Here is a 16167-nt window from a genome sequence, read left to right on the forward strand (position 1 = left end):
CTGCCGAAGCATGTCATTTTGGCTGACTAAGAAAGACCACGAAATAATTGAAACGCGAGTATTTGACTTCAAAGTAAATAGAGTACTCCAGGGTGTACTACCCGATAAGTAGAATATGTATGTAGGTACCTAGTTGGTAAGTAGGCTATGATACATGCAAAAGAAGAGATAGAAAGAAAACACCACCCATCTAGTATATTTTGCCAGAAAACACCTTCAAAGCAGCTCAAACAAATGATGAAAGGTAGAAACAAGAATAGAGGGCATCAACTGTTGAAGCAAAACGTATGAATTAAAGGAAATATGCCAGTGTCATCTATATATGTTGGAAGGGTTAAATGGTGAAATATAAAAAAATATATCAGGAGAAGAGCTAGAGGGAGAAAGAAGCTAGAAGAAGAATAAAAAGCCCCAAAACGCCTGAGAACAGTAAAAATAAAAGTAAAGAAAACTCCATCATATCTCGTGAAATAATATCGAAAACCAAACGAAACCAAAGCCTCCCTTCATTCATCCCATGCGTGTACAATAAATCAATCGCTTCAAGCAGCCGTCTTCTTCGCCAACTTTTTGTCCATCTTCGCTTTCTCAGCTACGGTGGGCTTCCTTGTCCACCCAACCAAACTCCTAAATCCACTCCCGTTCTCCCTACCCTCTTCCAAGGTGGCCGTGATTCCGTTCACAAGCCCTTTCTTCCATGCGGGGTTTTCCCTCTCCCCGTCAATCTTCACCATCCACTCTTCCCATCTCCAGGTACCCACAATACCGCTGAGAGCAGCCACATCGGCGGTGTTTCCCTTGATAATACCAAGTTCCTCCCATGCCTTAAGTTCAGCCGCCATCTCCTCCTGTGCAGCCTTAAAGTCGTCGTCAAAGGTGACACCAAGTCTTCTCTTAGCCTTTAGCTTCTCCGCTGGTGGTGCCATGGGGAGGATAGTCCATGTGCGCTTGGTATTCACAAACCCAGCGTTTCCGAGCCGACTAATCCACTTCTCTGTTGGGTGGGGATCGTATCCACGGCTCCTAAGCTCGTTGGCAAATTCTTCGGCCAATCTTTGGGTATTTGTCCCGGCACGGAGGACATCGCTGTCAGTAAGAGACCATTCGAAGTGACCGCCTGGTTTGAGGACTCGGTAGCATTCCTTGAGTGTCAATGCGTACTCGTCGAGCCTAGGGGTCTTGCTGAGGCGGTGATATCGCTCGCTCCTGCGTCTCGGGGGCGGCGTTTGCTTCAAGATGGTGTGCAAAGTTCGAGCGGAGATAACATCGAAGTGGTTATCTGGGAACGGAAGCTTCCACAAAGATGAAACCTTGATATGTCGGTGATTTGACGGACCGGTGAATCTTCGCTTTTCGACAACACCCAGGTTGGGAATTGGAACATTATCGATATTGATGTTCTTTGGTCGACTGGTTACGGTGTAGACCTTGGAGTATGGATATTCATAGGCACAATGCCATCCCCAGTCGGCTACTGGAGCGCCGCCAAGGTCCAAAATGCGTCGACGGATTGGGACTGGGCCGTTTGCCTTATTTCTTCGCCTTTCCAAAGCAGCTTGGATGAGAATTTCGTGGGTGGGACTGATCAAGATTCTGCCGTAGTGGAGCCACTTAGATGCCATGAATACCCAAAGCCTGGAAGTGATCTCGTCGTTGACTTCCTTGGCTCTACGCTTCTCTGGTGTCATGCTCGAAACCCTCGGGCCCTCGTCGAATTGCCAGGTTGCACGGGGCGATTTCTGTGGCTCCGGCTCCGGCTCCGCGGCCTTTGGTGGCGGTGGTGGCAGAGGTCGATATTCGTGAGGGAGTTCATTGCAGATTCTGCGGGTCTGGAAGCTATCGAATCGGGTTTGACGGCACACAAACGCATCTGAATGGACGGACGGCTTAAGGAACTTCTTGAAGGCGACTAAGTATGAGGGGTCTTCGACACGAATCTCGTTCTCCTTCAGGTTATGGCGCCTTCCTGCGCGCGAGAAATCAACAACCCTGCCCTTGGCATCAATAGGGCTCTCCTCTCCCGATGTTGGTGAATCAAGAGAAGCTCGTCCTGCACGGCTTTCAACTGGTGGTACCTCAAGGAGTGACAACTGTGGAAGGCCTGGTCGACTTCCCGGTCGACTACCGTCCTTTGTAACCGGTCTGCTATCGGGTAACAGAAGAGCAGCAGCCTTCTCAAGTTCCTCCTCTCTGACACGAGCGTCTTCGAGTTCTTGCTGGAACTTCATCTCATCGTCAACAACTGCAAGATCATCAAAGAAAATCTCATAACCAAGCGGGCAGTCCACGTGAAGGTTCTCTTCCTCCTCCTCTTCTGTCAGTGCCGACACAGCCGAGACGAAACTGACCTCTTCTTCTGGCTCTGGTTCTGGCTCTGGCTCTTCACGTAAGGGTACGGTGTAATGTTGCTTCGGCGTCAAGATTTCGATATCTGGAATCTGTGGGACCTCTGGGATAGACATACTCGCCCGCATTTCATTCAGACCCTCATACTCAGCCGGATGTCTACTACTCCTCGTCGACATCCTCATCATGGCAGCCTCCATTTCCATGTGCTCAAAGTCCTCCTCATGCATACTCTCATCATCGATCTCCGACCTTTCGTAAGTCGCAACTGAGCTTTCTCGAGGGTACTCCCTTGTCGACCCAATCCCAGCCCATCTCTCAATATCCTTCCAGTCCTCAGTCTTCGTCATATCAAATGGCGCTTTAGTCGGGCTTCTAGGCTTCTGCTCTTCCTTTTCTTCTTCTTCCTCCTCATCCTCAACATGCTCAACGACTTGGGGCAACTGCGGACTTGGTGGGATTTCCATTCGTCTATCCATTCCCTTCCTAACCACATCCTGTCCCTGCAACATCTCTTCCATCAATATCTGAACCTCCTTTTCCACTGAAGTATCCTTTGGTGGTTTAATGGTAATCCCGGCCTTCATACCCATGCCGCACATCATCTCCTCCAATTCCTCCAACTCGGTCTGATCTGGTTCCGTGGAAATATATTTCTGCCTGGCGGTATCGATACTGGTCATTGAAGTGCAAGCTGCGCTTCTCATCGACCACATCCCCGTATCTCTTCCAGCGTACGAAGAAAGCGTATACATTGACGACAGCCTCGCTTGTAAAATCGGTGCAACCGACTTGCCCTGGTGTCCGACCTCTCGCATCTGTGACGCATCGTCGACCTGCGGCGAGTTCGGGAAGGAATCTTGTTGGCTCTCTGGCGTAAGGTCGAAGTGATAAACTGCTCTACCACCACCGTTCGACGGTTCCATATGTGTATAAGAAGGCGATCCTGCTTCCGATTGTGAGGACTCAGATAGAGTCTCCACAATCAAATTCTTGCTCGAGGCATTTCTTTTATGTCCCTTCACTTTCCTATTATTGTTTAAGTATGACGCCGTCCAGTTATCCATATTACTGACATGTCCGGATCTCGGGCTGACACCGTCGGAATAAGCCTGTACAACGCTCGAAACGCTGGAATATCCTGAAACCCTCGATATCGAGCTCTGCTGGCTATGGAATCCCGTCGCCGAAAATTTAGCCTTAACTGGACTATGCGCCGGTGTAGACCTTGTATCCGACAACGTAGGTGAAATGGGCGGGTTAGGTCCGAAGTCCATAAATGAAGCTTGGCTCGAGAAATGTCTGGAATGTTTCGATCCCGGCGTTCCACTGACGCTGCTATTATTGTTATTCAACAGACTAGCTGACCGTCTTCGTGATTTTACTGGCGATTTTACCGGTGACGAAGGGTTCGATCGATGTCCTGCAGGTGGAATATCGGTCTTCAATCCGTGCTTGAACATATTTAACCCCAAACCATGTATTCTTGTCGAATTCGCCGCCGCCCTCCTTCCGCCCTGTGTATCTGCTGCACTCTCATCGTATCCTAATGGTGGAGAAGGCATTGATCTTGGTTGGTATCTTGGCGTATTAGAAGGCCGTATACTCGAAACGCTTTCGGTGTCTTCGAAATCTGTGTATGGCGAATTTGTAATGCCGTCAAAGACGCCTACCGATGGAGGTTGAGATGCGGCTGTAGCTGCTCTTCTTGCGTCTGCCTCGCCAGTTATGACGCTGAGTGGTAACATGTTCTTTTTTGGGAATGTATAGGAGCAGGAGGGTATATAAGTTAATTTTCTCTCCTCTCAATCTCAGTTGAGAACGGAGTGGTTTGATAGGTAAGGGGACCCAGTCGAAGAGTAGCTAGCTTAGGCTTTTCCGATTCGTAAGGAGTTTTTCCTGGGGAAATTGATCCCGGGGCTACCCAGCGCCTATTGTCCTCTTTAGCTTGAGTCTTTTTGTTTTGTCGAAAATATAATCCCGTGATATTTAAGTGAGAAGATGTTTCAGTAAGCCAGGACCCAAATGTCGAAGCGAGAACCCGACGGTATGTATAAGAAATGGTGAAAAAGCAGCCTAGTCTCCAGAGGAAACCAAATGAAGAAACAAACGAAGTGGAAAAGTCGGAGTGTATATCTTATTTCGCCAAAAATAAAAATAAAAAAAGAAGCGTCGAAGAGACAAGAACAAGGCAACCTTTTTTCTTATTCTTCCGACTGCTTGGATACCCCCCCTTGTCCTATTTTATTTTTGTCGCCGAAAAGAAAAAGAGGCTGTTCTTCCTTGTGGGGTTATAAGTTGGGTAGGCGTGAGGTTATATCTGGACTGTTCGCTGCCAACGGGTTAAGCGACGAGGCGCAAGAGTGTGGGAATAGAACACACGGGCTGCGTGTGGTGTCCGCTGGCTGGGTGGAGTGGGTGGTTAATAACCTGGGCGGTAAGATAGTGCGGGACCATTGGACCGCACATTTTTTTGGCTGCTCTCACCTTGGGAAGTTTTAAACCCCAAAGAGCTCTCTTTGAAGCGTAAAAAGTAAATACTTCGGATGGGATGATATCAGTGCCGCCGTGGTTAGACCTCTTTTCTATGTCTGTATGGAAAAAAAAAACAAGAAGCTGATGATGTTTTTCCTGCCATCGAAGACTGAAATTTGGAGGTTTGTTGTGAGCGCTGGAGCTCAAGGGTCGTAAACAGCAGGAGCATAAGCTGAAAACAAAAGACGACAACAGAAGGAAAAGAAAAATCGCTCGTCCAAAAGCCGACCTGATAGTGGTGGTATATACCAAAACTCTTAGGCAGTCTTAATCCCAAAAAAGTAAATCTTGACCTGTCACTTCTTATGAATTCGACATTACAGCTGCTGGCAGGGAAACGGAAATCTACCAAGCTTGGGACTAGGCAGAGGGTTAGCTAGCTGTCAAAAGGGTCGGCGTACCCCGGCTCCGTCAAGATATATGTAAGTACCAATTCAGACCAGATTGTCGGTGCATGCAAGTCCAGTCAAAAACGTCGAGACAGCCGTCAGCGCAGTCAAAAATCGGCAGGCACGTAAATTACTGGTGCCGGACGGGTGGGGAGGCACGCCGTGATCATGATTCGATCTCTTTTCGATGACAAAGAAAAAGCCAACGTTTATGAAATTATCGTGGAGATCGAATCGAAGGCGGCCGTCATTTTTTAGCCTTCTGTCTTCGATCACGGATTGTCCTTGTCACTTTTTTTTTTAACCTTCCCATGTACCTTTCGGTGACATGGAGGTTCTTCCGTAGCCTGTTATCAGGTGAATGCGCAAGGTCGAAGGAATGGAGAAAACATAAAAATGACCCCATGCCAGATAGGATAACACCTGCCCATGATCATTTTACCATTCGTTAAACCTGCGCCTCTGCCTCTTCTTCGTGGTGTTTTCCTTCACCGTCCGTAGGCTTTCTTTCCTTTTGATACCTGGTTTGTATGTATGCATGCAAACCGATTCTGCGCCGCTTGAGGTATGCAAGTGGTCGGGGATCAACCGTTGGCAGAATTTCCGCTTTTCGTAAAAAGGTTGAAAAGGGAAAATTGACAACAGCGACTACTTCCTTCGTCATATCGAAGGGCAATTAATCGGTGGGCAGCTGTGCAGGAAAATTTGTGTCCTTCCTGCTAGCATGCCTGCTGCATCGTCAACGAAAAAACATCGTTTGCCCGCTCGTTCGTTCGTTCGTTCGTATGTTCATCGTCGTGCAGACACGTTTTTCTTACTAAAAACAAATCAACAAGCCTACCCCAGGCCGCGGGAATCCTGGCTAGGCGTGTGTGGGTGGGCAATTTCGGTAGATTGGCTCGCGGAGCGAATAGTTGACCCAGGCTCTAGATTCGGATGAAAAGACGTCTGTCCGGTTCGTCTGGTGTCTTTCGCTAGCATTGACGTTAGCAGTGACAACAGACGAGATTTGGTCCATGAAGGCCTGGAAGCGTGGTGATTGGCCAGAACCGAGCTGTGGGCCTTTCCCAGTTTGGAAACCGCGCGCCAAAGGTCGCTGTGATTGGCTGAGACCGTCGAATTAAACCTCAAACCAGCCAGTTCCCAGTAAAAGATCTTAAGAGAACCCACCGGCCTGGACAATTATCATTGCATCTTCTCTCGCGATTTTGCATCGTTCATGATCTCGCTCGCAACCACGCGAACAATGGCTATTGTCTATTCTTGGCTCCTTCTCTCTCTCGTTGCATTTAAGGAACGTCCAAATTTAGCGCCCCTTTGACGAGAGTTATTTCTGGGGAACGAAGGCGGGACAACGTTGAAATGCATGATCCATTACAAAGTTTAGTTTTTGACAGGTCCGTTGCACAGACATACATGCTGCTTATAGTTATAACATGCATCCCATGCGAAAAAGAAAGAAAGAAAGAAAGAAAACCCTTTTTTTTGTAATCCCGGACCCGTCGGCGCTGATGCGCTGACAAAACAAAATCCATACGGAGGACATGCCGATTACATTGTCAACCGATTAAACTTTGGCCAAATTTGGCTCTTTGAATTGCCAATGGAAATATCGAAGCTGCCTAAGCTATAGCATGATCTTGTGGATCTGATATAGACCCTGATCCTTATTTTTACAGGAGATTTCGGGACTAGCCGCCGGCGAGCTTTGCCAGGTCATTCAAGCATCATGCCATTGACTTGCAAGTATACCCGTCCAACCATAATTGCGTGAAGCTACAGGTTTAAGCGTTGGCCAAAGTAGCCTGGCATGACCAACGAGAATCTGCGACATCTGTATATGTGCTATGAGGGTTGGCACTAGTTGTAGCTACGGCGGCGCTAGCTAGGTCCACGGTAAGGTGAAGGCCAAGGACTTGACCCTTTCTCATGTTCAAACGCATTGCGCCTTGCGTGCGTATCCGAATTCAGAGAGTAGGATATTCCTATACTCATGACTTCATGCAGACTCGGAATTCATACAAACGACATCGCCTGTAAGTCGGTAGGTTGGGCATGTGAGTTCCGGTAGATCTATTTCAATACTGGGTGTTTGCGTTAATAGTTGCAGACTCGACCACGATCACTCAAGCTTCAAACGCTAGAGCTGTGCCTCCAATAAACATTATCACACATAATTCGAAGATCATGTACTCTTCATCTATATATTCTATTTCCATATCAAACTATAAACTATGTGTGTTTGGTTAAGTCGCAAATTCAATGTTTATTTGGCAATTGGGTTAACAACTTTGCGAATAAAAATACCTGAACCATCCCGTCCTGACGATGGCACAGAGAATACCAACTGTCTCAGTTCCTTCAACGTCTAGAACTAGTTAACTACTCTAGCTCTTGAGCCTAAAGTTTAAATTTCTTGAAAAGATTTCACTTAAAGATCGATCTAGCCGTAAATTATGAGACTGCTTACCAGATTTGTAGCCTACTTACCGGCTAAGTACTACGAACCGTCCTTTGAGATGTATCGACATTAAAAAAGAAAATACTGCGCAGGTACTGTAATGTACTGTGTTTTCACATCAACAATCAAGCCAAAATATGTACATAGAATAGGATAAATATAAAACCCTATAGCCTTGAAAGGGCTTACTCGCATTCAGGGTTCCAAGAAGGATTGATTCCTAAATCAAGCACTCGATCGATCGTGATATCGCGATTTCGACCACAAACCAGGATCCCAAAATCGCCAACCTTCCCCCCCTCTCAAATCCAACGGCCAAAAATGCGGTTACATATGTTTTCGGTATATATTGATATCATTTTTGCGCAATTCTCTTTCACCGGGTTTAGTGATACGCGATACCGTTTCCGGCGAACGGTATGTGATATCATGATATAAAAAATCATTAAGAGTTATAGCCTATTATCACGAGGCAAACCACGGAAAATTCACACGGTAGGAATGCAAGTCGTCGTACCCTAAAGCCTGTGTTTTTTTGGGATTTCAACCCTGAATAAACTAATTATAACTTTACTAAGCCTGTAGATATATATATGTATATACCATTTCCTTGTTTTCCCCCCTCTCTCAATGCATTCCTTTGATAATCAACATGACATAAAAACCACCACGGGGGGCCGGTTTATTCAGTGCTCCATGCATTCAAGAAGGGGTATCAAAAATAGGCAAAACATGTACATTGTATGCATAGTAGGCATCTACAAGTTATCTCCTTTCCCAGACGTTTCCGGAACCGATTTACTAGTCGCGATCGGTGTCCAGGCAAAGCTGGTGTTAGAAAGCAGACATTACTTGCTTTCGACCATGTAACGGGCCGGCACGGCACACTCGCTAGGATCGTAATCTTGATAAGAAACCTAATAGAGACTAGCCATTCCCCGTCGATCTTGTTCTGGCTTCGATAGAGGGGTTGGATGGTATTAATTATGTTGGAGAGGGGCACGATCCTAGGGAAAGGATGGGATTTAAACTACATGATAAAGGCAAAGCGAATTAAAAAGAAGAAGAAAAAAATGTGAGGAAAGGAAGAAGAAAAAGAGCTGATCATGACGCTGAATGGTATATGGCACACACACGCTCATAACACGCTCAAACCCGAAAGCAAAAAAGACCAAGCAAGTATTAGGTATGTTAAATCGAAGTCAGATGCGATGAACATGAGAGCTGAGGGAAAAAAAAGAAAAAGTTTAGTCATTCAGAGTCGTAGGATGGTGATTTTTGTGATGCAAAATCGGGATGACCTTGTTCCGGCGCCGTTTAATATATGGTTGTTTATTACCCCTCCCAGTGCTTTGCCGTAGATATGCATATACCTTTGATGCTTATATCCGAGATAGAAAAAAAACATAGCTCAGATCGCAAACTTCGAATCCTTTGGGGAGGGGGCAATCTTGTGTCGTCAATCGTTTGTTTGCTTAGACCTCGGGTTTCTCTTCGCTGCCCATGGCCTCGGCTGCGTCTTGCTTTGCCGTTTCTTTCATTATAGCTTCGACTTTCGCCTCCTTGCTTAGGATTTTGTACTTGATTCTTGAGTGGAGGAGTATCTTAGGAATATGCTCAGCTTTGGGCATACTCCAGACTTCAACGATGCCGGTTACGCTACCACTTTCATCCTTCTCGGGATATGCATTTGCCCTAAATGTTAAATATAATTGTAAGAGAAAGGTACCGTGAGAAATTCCACAGAAAAAAGCAATTGAAGCCTCATATTCCCTTCTCCTCTTTCCCTTCTCTTTTTCGTCAAGTTTAAAAAAAAGCACTTACCGCAATAGCCACCCAGCCAGCCTTTGTAGCGTAAATCCAAACCTATCATAGCGTTCGTCTTCATGTCTGTGCCTCTCATAAATAGACATCCCAAATTCGATGTCAAACCCCTCCTCGTCAACTGGCAGATTTATCTCAAGTGGCCAGATACGGTCTTGATCGTTGAGGAAGGTTGTAAAGTCAGCCAGCGACATCATGGGCCGACGGGGACGGAGACCTTGCCAAAACATAGCAGACCGCTGCTGGCGTTCGAAGGCGTTGGTGCAGACCATTGTGTTTACTCCACTTATTCTTTTTCTTTCTTCTTCTTCTTCTTCTTCTTTCTTTCTCTTCCTTTAATTCGATAACTAGGGTTTTTAAAGAAATAAAAGTAGAAGGAAATGAGACTACAATGCTTTTCACAAATGATATATAAAATATAAAAACGTAGAATAAGATAGAATGGAATATATATAATTGTGTTGTTGATGTTGGATAACAGTTATCCCCGGCCGGCTCGTCGCGCTGAAGCGAACCAGCTCGTTCTCGCTGGGATGCTGCTCGTGCGGGTTGAATCGACCCGTCTACAAAGCACCGGTAAAGCTAAAGAGCAAGGGCGGCCCCATGCAATTTTGCAAATCCACTTCTACCGATCCGACTTTCAATTGACGGGCCTAACGCGTTATAATTAAAACAGTTTCTCCACGCACCACCGTCTCGAGGTTTTATTGCGATTGATGAAAGGGGAGAGTTTGTTAGTTTAGTTTAGTTGACCGGTTCAAGGGGGAGCTCCTGGTTCAAGTCCAAAGCAAAGCTACCCAGGAAAAGCTACAAGCTTAAATGTTGAGAGGACCGGCCACAGCAGAAACCCCACCAATTGAATGACATCAACCGCTCAGCTTCGTCAACCACATAAAATCCAACAAGTATTCCATTTTATCATTTATCATTATCACTCGCCTCCGCTTCCTTCTTATCGTAATCGACATTACTATCACCACCAGCACCAGCACCACCGCCAACGCCAGCCATACATACTTTTTAATTAAATAATGTCTCCAAAGCCAATAATTGCACCTTCGATCCTGGCCTCTGACTTTGGCAAGCTAGCCTCAGAATGCCAACGCATCATCGGCCATGGAGCCGATTGGCTTCATATCGATATCATGGATGGTCACTTTGTGCCTAACATCACCATTGGGGCTCCAGTGGTCACATGCATTCGTCCGGCGATTGAGAAGACTGCAGATGGGAAGGGGATCTTTGATTGTCACATGATGGTTGCGAAGGTTGTTCTTTCCTCTTCTGAGCATCAGATGATATCCATTTGACATAATAACCAAGGATAATATATCCGGGTCGCATATTATATATATATAACTCTCTTTATATATATGCATATGTATATCTTATATATCGATTCTGATAATTAATATTAGCTGATAATAACTCTTACTTCATTTTTTATTTTTTATTTCAAGGCACTGACAATTCAAATTCCTACCTAGTAGCCAGAACAATGGATCTCAGACTTCGCAAAGGCCGGTGGCGACCTCTACTGCTTCCACTACGAAGCTACCGAAAACCCTCGAGAATGTATCAAACTCGTCCACGATAGCGGAATGAAGGCCGGAATTGCCATTAAACCGGATACACCCGCAGATGTTCTTTACTCCATTCTGGACGATACAAGCGATCCGGATTACTATCCCGATGTACGTCACCAAATTTTTATTATTTTATTTTATTTATTTTTAAATCTCTGTTCTATTCCCCAACCAGATCGAACTAATCAGACGAAATATTATTATATATACTCTAGATGGTCCTAGTGATGACCGTAGAACCCGGTTTCGGCGGCCAGAAGTTCCAGGAGAGGTGTATGCCCAAAGTCACTGCCCTTCGCGATAGATACCCGGAAATGGACATCGAAGTCGATGGAGGATTGGGTCCCAGTACCATTGGTGTTGCGGCAGAGGCCGGTGCCAACGTAATTGTGGCAGGAACTGCGGTCTTTGGTGCACCAGACCCGAAAGAAGTTATTACAATCTTGAAGGAGACAGTGCAGAAGAATGTAGAGCTATGGAAAGCAAGGAGTAAAGTTTAGATAAGACTAAAGGCGAAAGAAACAAAGTTTTGGGCGGGAAGTGGCTCGATTCGAAGCCAATGATTTACGAGGGACGGCTAAGCCCAGGCCTGAGAGTTGTGGGTGTTCTGTATATATCACCTAGCTCCTACAATAATCATGTTTCGAAATTCATAAAATCATATTTTGGTTATTTAAATGTTCTTGTCCATACTATAAGCTCCGCAAAGCCATAGGGAGACAAGCATTCAAGGAAAGGGAAGAAAAATACAAAAAAATGTTCTATCAAGACGAAAAGGAGAAATTTTTTGATTGCTCCAGAGTATCCTCTCGTCCACTAAAAACACCAAGGACATCCTCGAGAACACCGTCCCTAGAATGAAAAAGGAACAAAATAGTAATAGAGGGAGCCTGCTCACGATCCAAAATGATAAAATGGAACAAAGTAGTACGTGCGTCGGTATATAAGGAAAATGGGAACGTAAATGAAAATCGTTAGATAGTCCAAACAGGTTATACATAAAAAGGAAAACGTCAAGGTCGGAAGCTAGAGAGATATTATGAGAATCCTTTACAGGCGTAGAGAAGGCCGTTAAAAAAAAGAGAGCACCAGCATAAGGAGAAAAAGAAATTGAAAAAAGGAAAAGGTCGAAAACACGATCTTGTACACAAAAACAATGACGGAGCTAGATGAAAATGTGAAAGTCACAATATTTCTCGCCCGAAGAAATTCAATGCGATGTATCGTGTGATTGCAAATGAAAAGGAAGAAACGCCATCATGGTGATTGCGAACAAGATTTAGCAAGTATTGACAAAATGTACAGAGGGAATGGTATGAGGAAAGGTGTTAAAGGTATTTGAGATAAGGCGTTAATAATAATCTCTGATTAGGTATCAGACATTGGCTGATCATGGAGGGGTACGTTTTCCTTCCTCGTTGTCTGCTGCTGCTGCTGAGCCCTAAACTGGGATTCCAAACTATTAATGGGTTGGGTTGGACCTGGAAGCCCCATCCTCGCCTGCTTTGCGGCAGCAATCTGGTAAGCCCTCATCGCATCCCAATCCCTCTCGAACTTCAGATCCTGTGCTGTTCTCCCATGATCCCCAACCATGAGATCGATTCTGAAGCCAAGGAACTCGTTTCTATCTCTAAAAATGATGATATCGTCCTGGTCGAAGACCCGGAAAAAGTCATTCTTGGAGAGCCTACGTCCGTGAAGGATGATGCCGTTGGTACCGAGAACTTTGATCCAAGCTTTCATTTGGGGATGGGGGGTGAATGACTCTTCGTTCTCCGTGGAGTTAGCTAATGTCTCGATGTCATCTTCGTGGGCGAAGAGGAGGACGAAATGATGTTTAGAGACGCGAGTGTCAGAAACAAAGCAAACACAAGCGGATGAGCGACCATATCGAACGTGCTGGTCAACAAGATTGATTGGCTCGTGATTAATGGAGCAAGGGAGGGGGTTAAGGCGACCCCAGATGGATTTGGGGCGGGAAAAACTTGACTGTTGGGAGGGTGAGAGATATGCTTCGGCTTCAATTTCTTGCTGAGGTTCATCATGTCCGGCGACATCATTTTCAAGTCCATACTCGTTTCTAGTAGTTAAGGAGTCGGTCTTGGCCATGGCGACTTCGTGAGTAGAGGCGTCGTCGTGATTAGCATTACTGCCCTCGGAGTCAATAATAGACATTTTATTCTCTAGAGGGAGTCGGGAGAGGTAGCTTGGAACGTCATGCGGTGAAGATTTCCTTCGTAGGCTTGGAGAGGAACCTCGTTTTGTGACTCTATCATCCGTTGTTAACCTCCCTGAGCCTTTTCTATGCAAAATGGACTCAGAGGCCATAGAAGCGACATTGAGGTTGCCAACCATAGTGCGCATACCTGCCAGGCTTCTGCCGTCTGGCCCAGGGGTCCGTCGCCGTGGAACTGTCATCGAACGATCTGAAATAGGTGTTTTAGCAATTCCAACAAATGAATCGTATTCACCCTCGGACGAGATCATTGAGTCCGCGACACGCCCAGCTTGTAATCCGTAGAACTGTGATTCTTCGTCACTGGCCTCCATCTCGGAAACATGAGATCGGCCAAATACCCCGCTCTCCTCGTAGGCGTTGTCGGGGCTGCTGACTTCGGCTTCATCTTCCTGGATACGGTTGTCCGGGTAATCCCTCAAACCTGCAATTTCAGAGTTGACATCCGATCCTTCAAATGACTCTTCATCCTCTGGCGGTCCAAGAAGGCTGTTGTCGAGGACACGGCGGCGCAAGGGCGGGACAACCGTTTTGTCGAGCGAGTCCGCATTATGCACCTGCCGAAGTTGTGAGGAGGGTACGGTTACCCGCTCTCGCTCCCGTTCTCGTTCAAGTCTGCGAGCTTGTTCCTGTGACCCTTCTATTTCCACGTCGCCCTCATGATCCTGAACGTGCTGAACTCGTGTCTTAAGCAAGTCGCGGACGTCGACATCTGATAATCGTGCTGGATCTTGTTTCTCCAGTCGACCCTTGACTTCTTCCCAGACTTCAATCTGCTGCGAGAGAACCTCTTCTTCGTCTTCATCAATGTATGGGGGCATAGCTCCTTGGCTGCAGTCGTCTTCAGATGTGCCATCCTCAAGCCAAGGGTGTCGCAGCGCCTCCTTCTCGTTCAATCGCTTTGTGGGGTCAGTGATTAGGAACTTTTTTACGAGATCGATGGCGATCTCGGATATTCCACATTTCGAGAGCTTAGCAACATCCCAGTTACCCGCACAAATCTTCTGCTGGATCTCTTCCTGAGTAGCTCCAGTGAAGGGCGGATCACCGGTAAGAAGCGTGTAAACGACACATCCAAGCGACCACATATCGCAAACGTGGCTGTAGCGCCGGTTTTCCTTATGGCTGTTTTATGGGCGCTGTCAGAATAACACTTTAATCCAAGCCTTTCTTACAAGAAAACTTACTATTTAATATTTCTAGTAACCGGGTTTTGAACCCCAACCACAGTGGGAAAAACCTCTGGGGCAAGATACAGCATTGTTCCGCAGAATGTCTTGTTGAAGTCTTGGTCCTCCGTGATCATTTTAGCGAGACCAAAGTCGCTCAGTTTAACAACGAGGGGATCCTCGCTTTTGATGAGGATATTGTCGGGCTTGATATCTCGATGCGAGATGTTTAACCCGTGAATGAAAACCAGGGCATTATTGACTTGTTGGGTGACGATTCGAGTGAGGTCCTCGGGCATGGCTCCGCGGCCTTTGACGTAGTCACTAAGGTCGCCAAAGCCAACATATTCCATTCGAATGTAGAGTTGACGGGGCATCTCTTTGTATTCTTCATAGTGTATGATATTTGGCTAGGCATTGTTAGTATTTTGGAATTTGGTGTAATGGTGTTGAAAACCTCAAATCGAACTACAGAGCAACTTACATGCTTCAGTTGCTCCATAATCTCAACCTCTTTCAAAACACCAAGATACCTCGCCTTTCCGTTCTTTCGTCCGGATTCTTCTTGTGGGCCAAAAACACGCTTGTTGATGATCTTGACGGCGTACAAACTACCCGTCGACTTCTGGGTAAGCTTTCTGACGATAGCGAAAGCACCTTTACCGACAATATCTCCAACTTCATATATGCCGTTCTCACCAGTCCAACCGTCGGGGAATGGATATTGCTCTGATGTCGCGTCCGTGCCATGGCCTTGGCCAGCTTGTGGCCGACGACCAGGCGGCAACATACCATTTTTCCCTACTGGTCGGTTGGCGCCTCGAATTTGCTCCCACGCCTTCGAACTTGTGCTCTTCAGGTCAACGATGAACTTCAACTCATCCTCAACAGGTCCAAGAGCCAGAAGAATCTGAGAACTATTCGTTAGAATCCTTCGACGAGTATTAGATGCGTGTGTCTGATGACGGTTAGCGAGTGCCCTTGGAGACTGCAGGCACACGTTATCTACCCAGGTACCATTCGTTGAACAGTCCTCGAGCATAATGACGCCCTCGTCGGTAGTGAAGACACGGAAATGGACATTGCTGACTCTGCGCGAACTCGATTGTTGTCCAAGAGCGACATCACACTTGACTGGATTACGGCCAAATGTGAAGCCGGCGTCGGGGTTCTTAGGAGGTACCGAGCTGGTGAGACAGATATAACCAGGTAGGCTTGATTCCACATGGTTCCGAACATAGGCGGGGTATCTACGGGCTAGATAAGCGACGGCGATGTTGGCGGCTGGCGATGCAGGGTGAAGTATTAGGAGTATATTCGGGTCTGGCGCGACCTTTTGACGCTCCGGTTGTTGCTGTTGTTGGGTAGCGGGTTGAGTGGAGGGTTGAGTAGCTTCGACCTCGTCGTCCATGGTTCCAAGGGGTCACCAGCTGGCCTATTCGGTTTGATTCAAGTGGTTGGGGAAGGAAGGGTGCAAGGTCTTGATCTCCAATTGAAAGGGACTGGATCGATGAAGGAGTGTGTAAGGGATATGAAGAAGAGACCCTGTTCTAGAGATTGACCGAGTGGTTATATAGACCCGTCTACTGAGCTGGTATGCTCCGGACGTCTGTAGATGCCC

At 46.5% G+C, this 16167-nt stretch overlaps 4 protein-coding genes across 4 annotated transcripts; 1 reads left to right on the top strand and 3 right to left on the bottom strand.

Annotated features, from left to right (window-relative positions):
• Positions 1-542: 542 nt before the first annotated feature.
• On the bottom strand, positions 543-4094 carry AOL_s00043g672 (uncharacterized protein; the record flags this gene model as incomplete). The annotated part of the gene is made up of 1 exon (XM_011121158.1): positions 543-4094. The coding sequence occupies one exon, from the start codon at positions 4092-4094 to the stop codon at positions 543-545; it is 3552 nt and encodes a 1183-aa protein (XP_011119460.1).
• A 5112-nt stretch (positions 4095-9206) lies between these two features.
• AOL_s00043g673 (uncharacterized protein) lies at positions 9207-9827 on the bottom strand (the record flags this gene model as incomplete). The annotated part of the gene is made up of 2 exons (XM_011121159.1): positions 9207-9426; positions 9556-9827. The coding sequence occupies 2 exons, from the start codon at positions 9825-9827 to the stop codon at positions 9207-9209; spliced, it is 492 nt and encodes a 163-aa protein (XP_011119461.1).
• A 759-nt stretch (positions 9828-10586) lies between these two features.
• On the top strand, positions 10587-11641 carry AOL_s00043g674 (uncharacterized protein; the record flags this gene model as incomplete). The annotated part of the gene is made up of 3 exons (XM_011121160.1): positions 10587-10823; positions 11046-11249; positions 11357-11641. 3 exons carry the CDS (start codon positions 10587-10589, stop codon positions 11639-11641), a joined length of 726 nt encoding a protein of 241 aa, XP_011119462.1.
• An 868-nt stretch (positions 11642-12509) lies between these two features.
• AOL_s00043g675 (uncharacterized protein) lies at positions 12510-15957 on the bottom strand (the record flags this gene model as incomplete). Its single annotated transcript, XM_011121161.1, has 3 exons — positions 12510-14502; positions 14565-14956; positions 15031-15957. The coding sequence occupies 3 exons, from the start codon at positions 15955-15957 to the stop codon at positions 12510-12512; spliced, it is 3312 nt and encodes a 1103-aa protein (XP_011119463.1).
• Positions 15958-16167: the final 210 nt, after the last annotated feature.

This window comes from Orbilia oligospora (assembly GCF_000225545.1).
Source record: "Orbilia oligospora ATCC 24927 unplaced genomic scaffold scaffold00043, whole genome shotgun sequence".
In the NCBI taxonomy this organism is placed as follows: Eukaryota; Fungi; Ascomycota; class Orbiliomycetes; order Orbiliales; family Orbiliaceae; genus Orbilia; species Orbilia oligospora.